Source organism: Cotesia glomerata, linkage group LG10 (genome assembly GCF_020080835.1).
Source record: "Cotesia glomerata isolate CgM1 linkage group LG10, MPM_Cglom_v2.3, whole genome shotgun sequence".
In the NCBI taxonomy this organism is placed as follows: Eukaryota; Metazoa; Arthropoda; class Insecta; order Hymenoptera; family Braconidae; genus Cotesia; species Cotesia glomerata.
The window spans coordinates 4,881,175-4,891,281 of NC_058167.1; the positions used below are offsets into that span (position 1 = coordinate 4,881,175).

At 28.4% G+C, this 10,107-nt stretch overlaps 2 protein-coding genes and 1 long non-coding RNA gene across 3 annotated transcripts; all 3 read right to left on the reverse strand.

Moving 5' to 3' along the window:
* Positions 1 to 3,638: 3,638 nt before the first annotated feature.
* Positions 3,639 to 4,728, reverse strand: LOC123272629. The gene is made up of 3 exons (XM_044739547.1): positions 4,565 to 4,728; positions 4,160 to 4,348; positions 3,639 to 4,071 (listed from the first exon to the last, which is right to left on the reverse strand). The coding sequence occupies exons 1-3, from the start codon at positions 4,656 to 4,658 to the stop codon at positions 3,863 to 3,865; spliced, it is 492 nt and encodes a 163-aa protein (XP_044595482.1). The 5' UTR covers positions 4,659 to 4,728; the 3' UTR covers positions 3,639 to 3,862.
* Positions 4,729 to 6,203: 1,475 nt separating this feature from the next.
* LOC123272664 lies at positions 6,204 to 7,431 on the reverse strand. The gene is made up of 3 exons (XM_044739599.1): positions 7,349 to 7,431; positions 6,869 to 7,147; positions 6,204 to 6,404 (listed from the first exon to the last, which is right to left on the reverse strand). The coding sequence occupies exons 1-3, from the start codon at positions 7,380 to 7,382 to the stop codon at positions 6,376 to 6,378; spliced, it is 342 nt and encodes a 113-aa protein (XP_044595534.1). The 5' UTR covers positions 7,383 to 7,431; the 3' UTR covers positions 6,204 to 6,375.
* A 1,047-nt stretch (positions 7,432 to 8,478) lies between these two features.
* LOC123273175 lies at positions 8,479 to 9,780 on the reverse strand. The gene is made up of 3 exons (XR_006511271.1): positions 9,629 to 9,780; positions 8,687 to 8,900; positions 8,479 to 8,596 (listed from the first exon to the last, which is right to left on the reverse strand). It is a non-coding gene; the product is annotated as an uncharacterized LOC123273175 (long non-coding RNA).
* Between the last annotated feature and the right edge of the window lie 327 nt (positions 9,781 to 10,107).

The window sequence follows — 10,107 nt, forward strand, 5'->3', positions numbered from 1 at the left end:
AGTTTTTTAAGCTTCATAAAAAATGTTTGAGTTTATATTGACAGAGTGGAAAAATTCGGAGTAATTCCGAAAAAACGCTTTTTTCGGTTTTCTTTCGTCAAAAATAACTCACGAACGAATTAACCGATTTTGACCGGACTGGCGGCGATCGATGTGGTTTTTAGATGTTAAGAGCTGATTAGTTTTTGAAATTGATCGGTAAAGCCATTTAAAAGTTATTCCAAAAAAACCACTTTTGAAAAAATTTTTTTGTAGTTTTTTTGCGATTTCTCAAAATCTACCGGTCCGAATCGATCTAAAAAGGATTGGAAATCTAAATTTGGTCAAGCCCTTTTGAATGGCACCAACCGCGATAAAATCGGTCAAGCTGTTCAAAAGTTACGAGAGGTTTAAATACATCCACACACACACACACACACACACACACACACACACACACACACACACACACACACACACAACACACACACACACACCATCGCAGGAATAGTCAGGGAAGCTTCCTATGGACCTCGAAACGTCGAGATTCGATAAAAACTCTATTTTCGTAAAATAGGGTGAAAACAATAACTTCCCGATTTTTGAAAATCTTCGATTTTCTTAGCGGGAAGTTAAAAATGATAATAAAATGAATTATTGATTTAAATTAAATAATCTGGAGCTCAATAACATAATAATAATAGTAATAATAATAATAATAAATATCATCATTACTATTATATTTATCATCAATTCAGTGTGACCATTAAAATTATTTTCAATATCATCTTTATTATTATTATTTTTTTTATTATTTAGTGTCATTATCATATTGATGTTAGTAAAGATCACAATTCGTAAACTTATAAATAATATTCGTATTATGTAAGGAATATCATCATTTCAAACTTCGCTCAATTAACAAGTAGTGCCACCTACAGGCAACAATCATCAAGACGTTACTAGTATCTGTACATTGCTCGAACAAAATTACTCAGATCTTGATCAGCTAACTTTTCCGAAGAAAGAAAAATCAAACAATTCTAGCTCTTATAAGTATTGACTCTAGTTAATAAATGCAATTGAATTAGAAGAAAATACATTTAGAAAAATACATATGGAAAGTTGTTTAATAATTAATTCCAGGGATTTTATATTAAGAAAAATTTTCAAATCAAAGGTTGTATTTTTCCCGCCGAAATTGAATGTTTATAAAGTTTCAATATAAATCGATTAAAGGATTAAAGTATCACTTTTCGTACAATATCTAGCAGCATTAATAAAATTTTATATAAATAAGCCGCAAATACTCTTTAGCTTAGATTGATACACTAAATTATCAATTGTAAGCTTTTAATTTCACATAAATTTAAAAAAAATTTTTACATTTTTGTAGTTGTGATAATCGTGAATTTAAATTGAATACTTTAATACCTAATAATTTAAAGAAAATATCAATGATAATAATGATAAATAGTATTATCAATTTATTTTTACCATTATGAATATTTTCAGTATTATCCTTATTGTCATTGTTAATATTGTCGTTATTATAATTATTATTTAGTGTCAATATCATATTGTTGTTAGTAAATATCACAATTCGTAAACTTATAAATAATATTCGTATTTTGTGAGAAATATCATCGTTTCAAACTTCGCTTAATTAACAAGTAGTGCCACCTACAGGCAACAATCATCAAGACGTTTGTAGTATCTGTACATTGCTCGAACAGAATTAATCAGATCTTGATCAACTGACTTTTCCGAAGAAAGCAAAATCAAACAATTCTAGCTCTTTTAAGTATTGACTCTAGGTAATAAATGCAATTGAATTAAAAGAAAATATATTTAGAAAAATACATATGGAAAGTTATTTAATAATTAATGCTAGGGATTTTATATTAAAAAAAAATTTTAACATTATTTGTTATTAAAAAAATTTTCAATTCAAAGTTTGTATTTTTCCCGCGGAAATTGAATGTTTATAAAGTTTCAATATAAATTAATTAAAGTATCACTTATCGTACAATATCTAGCAGCATCAATAAAATTTTATATAAATAAGCCGCAAATACTCTTTGGCTTAGATTAACAAACTAAATTATCAATTGAAACTTTAATTTTACATGAATTTTTACATTTTTTTATAATTGAGATAATTATAAATTCAAATCTAATCCTCAATACTCAATAATTTAAAAATGATAATAATAATAATAATAATAATAATAATAATAATAATAATAATAATAATAATAATAATAATAATAATAATAATAATAATAATAATAATAATAATAATAATAAGGCGTTCTTGTATAAGGCAGCTATATGTGCAGCAAGAACCCTTGGTCTTGGAGAGATAAACGCTCTTATGGAACTCCGAAAGGAAGAATTTAAGAGCGTCATCAGGAACGCCGAGAAAAAACAACTCCTAGGCGAACTGATGGACAAGTCCATGCACAGCGTGTACTTCAAACACGTGCGTGATCATGGCTTGTCCACCCAGCTGACCTTTTCCTTCTTAAAGTCAGCTGGCCTGATGTCCGAGACTGAAGGGTTCATATTTGCCTGCCAAGATGGTGTCATTAACACTTTAGAATACCGTAGCAAGGTGCTCCAGGTGCAGCTTCTGGACACGTCATGTAGGATGTGTAAACAACACCCGGAGACGCTCATACACCTTTTGTCGGCATGTCCTGTGCTGGCGAGAGGTGCATATATCCAGCGTCACAACGCTGCCCTGAGAGTACTGTACTACTATCTTCGTCATTACTACGGTATTGATATGACACCAGTGCTGCCTTATCTACCAGGAGATATTCCCCAGGTTGTTGAGAATGACAGTTGCAAAATTTACTGGAACATGCCATTTGCAACAACCCGGCGGATCGATCACAACAAACCCGATATTGTGCTCTTCGACACGGCCACTCGTGACATTTATGTCATGGAGTTCTCGGCGCCGGCTGAACACAACATCTCAGCCAAAGAAGAGCACAAAAGAAAAATATATCAGGATCTCCTATTTGAAATTGGCAAACTTTACCCAGGTTACTGTGTCAAACTAGTCGTCCTAATCGTTGGCGTCCTTGGAGGGATGAAACAGTCTTTTGTATCCTCACTTGCCAAAGTTCCAGCTTGCCCGTCAAAATCTGAGTTCTTGGCTGTCAGGATGCAGAAGGCTGTAATATTAGGTTCCCTCCGTCTACTTAGGGAAATGACTTTGGCCTGCTGTGGCCGCTAACCGCCTTGTTGTGCGGAGTGGTCCAGCAGTAATGGATGGAGCTCAGGCTGGGCCCTCGGAGAGTCGGACTTCGGGGACAACCCCCCTGAGCATTTAATAACATAATAATAATAATAATAATAATAATAATAATAATAATAATAATAATAATAATAATAATAACTATAATTATAATAATTATAATAATAAATATCGTTGCTATTATATTTATCAATTTATTATTAACATTATAATTATTTTCATTTTTTAAATATTATTATTATTATTATTATTATTATTATTATTATTATTATTATTATTACTTCATTTATTCTGTAGTATGTGTACGACTTCGTACATGTGCCGCTCTACGAGGGTGTATTACGTATAAAATTTGAATTTCCCGGGATTTGTAACACTTCGTATACATAGGGTGCGTTCCACTAAGCGTTCACAACGCTCACGCTCACGACCGCTGATTTCCCCATTCCACTTGATTGTGAATGTTACTGTCGTTAACTCAAGTGGAATGGATTATGGAGCGTTTCGGGCGTTCATGTAAATATTACAAATGGCAAGTTTGAAAATAGTAGAAGTTTAAGGAGGTTAGGTAATCCTAAACAATAAGTTTTAATATTTGTGACTTAAATTTATTTATGTTAAAAGTGAAGAATAATTGAATATTTTAGAATGACATTGCGGTCCTGTCACATCGTATCCTTTTTTTTTCATATCTTGGGATATTTTATTCCATACTTGTTTTTGAGAAATTTTTCCACTGTTCAGAGTTTCTTCCATAGACCTATATAATTCCAATAATAATAATACGCAGAGTGAGTTCCACCTGTATACTGAAGTTTCTCCTGTGCAAAAAAAAAATAAATATAATTAAAATTCTCGCATAATATATATGAAATAAAATGATAATAGAATTTCAGATGTTCATTAAACCTTCAAATTCTGGAGTTTCAGAGTTGAGATCGGTTAGATTATCACTATCAAGTCGTTCTTCTCCAATAAAACTCTCTGAAGTCTCTTCATCGTATAATTCACTAGATTCTTGATCAACTTCAACAGATGCGGAAGCTTCAGAATTTTGATTAATAATTTTTCTTAACAGCTCAGTTGCAAAAAATACATCTACAAATAAAATAAATTTACCAAATATATATATATATGTATATATATATATATATATATATATATATATATATATATATATTATTAATGATAATAAATATCGTTTACTTATTGAGTTAGGTTATGCTATCCATTATTCAGGAAAAATGTATAAATAGCTGTTGAATATAAACTAAAATCAATTGTATTAAACTTATATTGCATAATTATATTTACCTCTTTCTGCACGAGCAGCTTCAGCTTCAGAAACGATAGCTTCTACTACAATTTCTCTTTCAGAATCATATAATGTTATTTTTCTTGTCGCCATCTTTAAGCTTTGAATATCATATTTCAAAAACAATTTCAAAAATTGCGCCGAATTATTCTCAACGTTCACTTTGACCGGGTGCCGGAAACGTTTAAATATGCACAAAGTAAAGAATTATAGATGTGTTTGATAATGAAAGTTCTTGAAAAATGTTTAAGAGAGAAAAATGAAACGATCGAAAAAAAATTATAAAAATGAAATTCGTTCGATTAGTTGATTAGAGTAACTGTAATTATAAACGAAGTCAAATTTACTTGAGTGCAGAATGAGAGGTCCCGGGAACTTTGAATATGCACAATGTAAAGAATTATCGATATGTTTGATATTAAAAGAATTTGAAAAATCTTTAAGAGAGAAAAAAGAAATGATCGAAAAAAAATGATAAAAACTAAAATCGTTCGATTAGTTGATTAGAGTAACTGTAATTATAAACGAAGTCAAATTCACTTGAGTGCAAAATGAGGAACGTGATTGTTCTTCGAAACAGTACTCTTGTGAAACTAAGTGCTTAATCAACAAAATAGTAAACTCTATTACCGATAGTTGCGAGTTATGTTAAAAAGCAAGGAAAGATTACAAATAATTTCAGAAACAGAAATTGATTAAGCAAATAGAAAATTATCTATCTGTATAATTACTTCAATAAAAAATCTTAAATTAATTGCTGCTCTTTTTATAAAGTTCTTTAGGGCAATAATTGATTACTAAAGTAATAAAAAATGTTGGTTTTTGCCAAAAAAAAAAAAATACTTTTTAGTGTATGGACTTATTATATCGATTAAAAATTTTGTTTTTAAATTTCAACACTCGTTTTTATAAACTAATTTCATTTTATTATGGATCTTAAAATAATATAAAACTTAGATAAATAGCATTTGCATAATTTCTGGCTTAATAGGAACGAAATAAAAAATTCAAGTTTTAGAAATCAATAAAAATAATTCTAATTTCCGAATACATAGAATTGTACTTAATTTGTTAATTACAATATAAAGTTACAGTAATTTTGTATTTAAGAACACGTATACATTGTATTACAAATTTCCTTTTTTTTTTTTATTATAATAAATGGAGAATAATACCAAATAATTAGTTTTACAAAATATTAAAAATTATAAGATCATCTTCGTAGATTTATCCAATAAAATACACGTATTAAATATATTAATTACTTTTTTTAAAATAATAGAATAAATGCCAAAACAACACCGCGTAACTACTTTCACATGCTTAAATTTCAAAGTATGTAGATTTAGACAATTGAATACATGTATTCAATATATTGAATTAACTTTTTTAAATAATAATAAAATAAAAGCACAACAACACATAGTAATTATTTTGATATTCTTAAATTATTAGAATATTATCTACGTAGATACGAATATTTTTAGATTTTATAGAAAATATCCTTTTAAAACAAACACACATATAAAAATCAGAAACATAATAATATTGAGGATAAAATAAAAGTATTATAATTTCGAACTCTACTTTTAAAAACGCGACAGAATTTCTTGCGCTGGGCTGTTGCAAAAATGGACATTTTAATTGCAAATTCTTCTCGTTTGCAACATGGCTTATTTTTGTTGAACACTGGAAACACATGCGATAGTGGTGACAAGGAATGACGATCATCTCTCGGGGTCCAGTGATACAAATTTCACAGTTTGTTGAAGGGATTTCTTCAATGATCAATTCATGTTCGTCATTCCCCTCATTTTTGATTTTCACGAGTCGAGTCTTCTACAAATAAATTAAAATAAGTAAATTTATTAATGAAAATATATAAGTTTTTAGTTTAATACGAATAAGCTAGACTGGCAGAATAATTAATTATTAATAAATAAGATTCCATAAATTTTGATCATTTCTTATTTGATCTTTTAAATGTTTTAATTTAAAATTTCAGTTTAATTTAAACAGAAAACATCTATTTATAACTATTACTCACACTTTTAACTTTTGTTTTATCTAAATTTTAAATATTTTATAAAACATTTATCTATCAATTTACATTCTATATACAGTAAATAATGAATAAATAATATATTATCTTCCATTTCATAATTAGCATACTGAACATTTTCATAAACTTCCTCTACGTCGTCTCCAATTGCTTCTTGAACATCTAAAATCGGTAATATATACTTAATATGAATGGAAAGTTTTAAGACTTTTGCCTGTTTAATTATTAAAATAGTTTTTACCTTCATTTTCCAAAGGAGGATATAGATCCAACTGCTCCTCAATCAAAAATTCTGCATTATGGAGCAAATCCCAGTAATGATCTGTATAATAAATCGCTACCGTACTTAAAAATTGTGGCAATTTTACTTTAGTTTTTGCGAATGATTGCCATAAGCTTATCATTAATTTCTTGTTGAAGCATAAGTTAAGCCGAATAGCTACAGAGACATACGAATTCTTCTTAATCGATTGTCGTTGACGCTCATTCGTCGATTTATTAAGAAGAACAATGAAATTGCCTGAAATCAAACGAAATTAGTAAATAAAAGAAAATGTAAATAAGAAAAAAAAGTTTTACATATTCTGATTTATTAAAAATGTTTTTGTAAAATTTAAGTTGAAAAAGTTATTTAATTTATTCCCATTTGTAAGTATATATTTTTTTTATCACTAGAACAATTTGAGTAATTATAAATAATTATTTTCAACAAAAAACTTACTCCAAAATATCCGCAGCGAAGGTTTCTCGCCCATATAATTTTCAAGAGTAGTCAGGAACAATATGGGGGACAGTATTTAAGCTTTCGACCTTTTCATATAAGCTCATCGATCTCGGAGTTACTCCTTCTATCCATACTCTGTTAAAGTAATTTATAAAATTTGTCAGCTGAGCTTTAATTTCCACCGGTAAGCTGTTACTGATTTCTTCAAAACCTTCCTTAATCTTATTTGAAGGTAAAAGAATTAAAGAAAAACATTTCTTCAAGAATTCTTCATGTTCAGGAATCATAAGGCGTAGATCATTATTGCTTAGGGCTTCGTGAAATATTATCTGTAAATGTGAATAATATTGTTCTATTTTTAATTATTTGTTATTTGATTTATTAATTTTTCACAGAATTTTTTTTATGACTATCAATCTACAGACATACACTAATTTAATAGAATGAAAATTGAATTAAAATTGAAAGTATTGTTATAAAAAAAGTGCGTATAGTTTTTTTTTTTTAATTTTCTAAATGTGAATTAAAAAGTAAATAACTAATTTTAAAACAAATTAATTTCAGATAGACTGACAATCTTTTTTTTATCAATTATTAAATAAATGTATCAGTAAATTTACTTACACGACAATAATTATTAAACGTTCCACGGACGTCACTTTCTGGGAAAACTTCCTCCACAAATAGTTTTAAATCAAAATCTACGTAAATTTTAGCGATATTTACGTTTGGTAATAAACGCTGTTTCACTTGATTCAAAATTTCCGTACATGGCTCACGGGCCATCTTAGTCCACAGAATGATACCAATGGGAAACGCCTTTTCAATAAAAAATTAAATTAAAATTACTGTTCACTTATATACTAGTTTAAAGTAATTAAATATAAATTACTATGTTGAAACTTACATAATGTCCATCTTGTCCTAGAATGAAGGTCAGGAGACGAGTGCTATTAAAATCAGGGAGAATATTTGCTGTTGAGCTGATATGTATAGTATCACACTGACCCGACTTGCTAAACTCTGGGTCGCCGATCAGTAATGCATCATTATCAACATTTGACACTATAACGTTTTTTATCGGCATATCACATGAAACATAAATTTTCAGCACGTTCAAAAAAATCTACAAAATCCTTGTAAGTCAGTAACTCCGTTAAATCGTCTGCAGCTTCCTTTTGATGTTGACGCATCACAGTACTAATAACTGCATATGGCAATTGAATTGTAACATCTTCAAGATACCTGAAAAATGCCATTAAAAGTTTAATCATAGTGTAGGAAATATAACATTAAGTTTTCAAATAAGGATTTTATATTTTATTTAAATAATACATATGATTTAGCAATTGTCGCATAAATTTCGTTAATTGGATACAAGTTCTTCTCAGCAGCAGCTATTAATTCACGCCGAAAACGTTTTACATCATCGCTATAAAAATCCAATGCATGTCGGTGCGTGCTCACTGTGAATTTGATGGGCTCATCCAGAGTTTTTGTACCCCGGACAGGACAATTTTTTGACTTTCTTTTTTTACAGTAAACATATCTAAATGTGTAAAAACAGCAAATTGGTTTATATCAAATATAATAATTTTGAAGCTAAGCATTTACTACAATAAACGGGAAATCTTAAATTTATAATGTTACGTTAATTTTGGTCACAATTTGAAAGTATTAAATCAACAATATTTAAAATCATAAGAATGTAATTAAATTTTTTAATTTTCAAGCAGTTATAAATTTTTAAGACTAAAGAGATCTATTTATTAAAATGTACAAATTATTATGACTAACAGTCTACTAAACATATATTAATTTCTCAGAATTGGAAATAAATGAATAAATAATTAAAAACTAGTGATTTCAGAAAAATGTACATGCATATTTTTGTGTAATTTTCTAAATATGTTTTTTTTTTTTTTTTTTTAAGAAATATTTTATTAAAATTTGTTTTTCTACTGTTCAAAAAATTAATTAATATCTGCATAATGATCAGCCATCAAATTATTAATGACTTTGAATCTAGCAAACATTGTTTAGTTCCAGTATTGAAAAAACAGTTAAAATGAGAATAACTTAAAAATAAAAAATAAAATCTACATGTAAAATATTACAAAATTTGTATATGCAATTTCTTAATAATTAATTCAATTCTTTCTAACTACAAGAATCTTTCGTGTCTGTCTCATTCACTATCACAAATTATTATATATTATTTAAATACATAAATTATCTTATATTATCAATCACAAAAAAAAATGTACGAGCACTTACTTCTTATCATTTATCGTTTTTTCAACATAATATGAAAAACCATCTTCAATTATTTCGCCTTTGTTCGCTATGTTACTTAATACTTACAAATCATGAATTTTTTAATTTTCATTAAATATTAACGTAAAAAATTAAGTAAAGTTCTTAAAATTTTAATTATTATGTTTTAATTTTAATAATCAACGCTGATTATTAGTTTAATTTACCGATAATTCAAAGAACGCGAAAGTGCGCAACAGATTCGCTAGACAAAAGGGTTGAGAATGAAAGAAAGCCTTTAACTCAGCGACGTTCAATTTTTTCTAATTATATTTCGAGCCTCGTTCTCGAGATTACATAAGTAATCGACAATATATCACCATGTAGTTACCTTCGTTCACGCTAGATGTCACAACTTTCAGAGTCCCCGAAGGGAAAAAATCCCTTCCATCAGCCCTCCGCTGCGTCCCACACTTCATATCAGGGGCTGCTCACTCTGG

Excerpts from the sequence above, each read along its gene's own strand:
- LOC123272629 (XM_044739547.1), bottom strand. The coding sequence starts at position 4,658 with ATGGCGACAAGAAAAATAACATTATATGATTCTGAAAGAGAAATTGTA. Across the intron at positions 4,349-4,564 it reads AGCTGCTCGTGCAGAAAGAG|ATGTATTTTTTGCAACTGAG; the intron begins GTAAATATAATT and ends TTTTATTTGTAG. Across the intron at positions 4,072-4,159 it reads TGAAACTCCAGAATTTGAAG|GAGAAACTTCAGTATACAGG; the intron begins GTTTAATGAACA and ends TTTTTTGCACAG.
- LOC123272664 (XM_044739599.1), bottom strand. The coding sequence starts at position 7,382 with ATGGGCGAGAAACCTTCGCTGCGGATATTTTGGA. Across the intron at positions 7,148-7,348 it reads TTCGCTGCGGATATTTTGGA|GCAATTTCATTGTTCTTCTT; the intron begins GTAAGTTTTTTG and ends GTTTGATTTCAG. Across the intron at positions 6,405-6,868 it reads TCCTCCTTTGGAAAATGAAG|AAGACTCGACTCGTGAAAAT; the intron begins GTAAAAACTATT and ends ATTTATTTGTAG.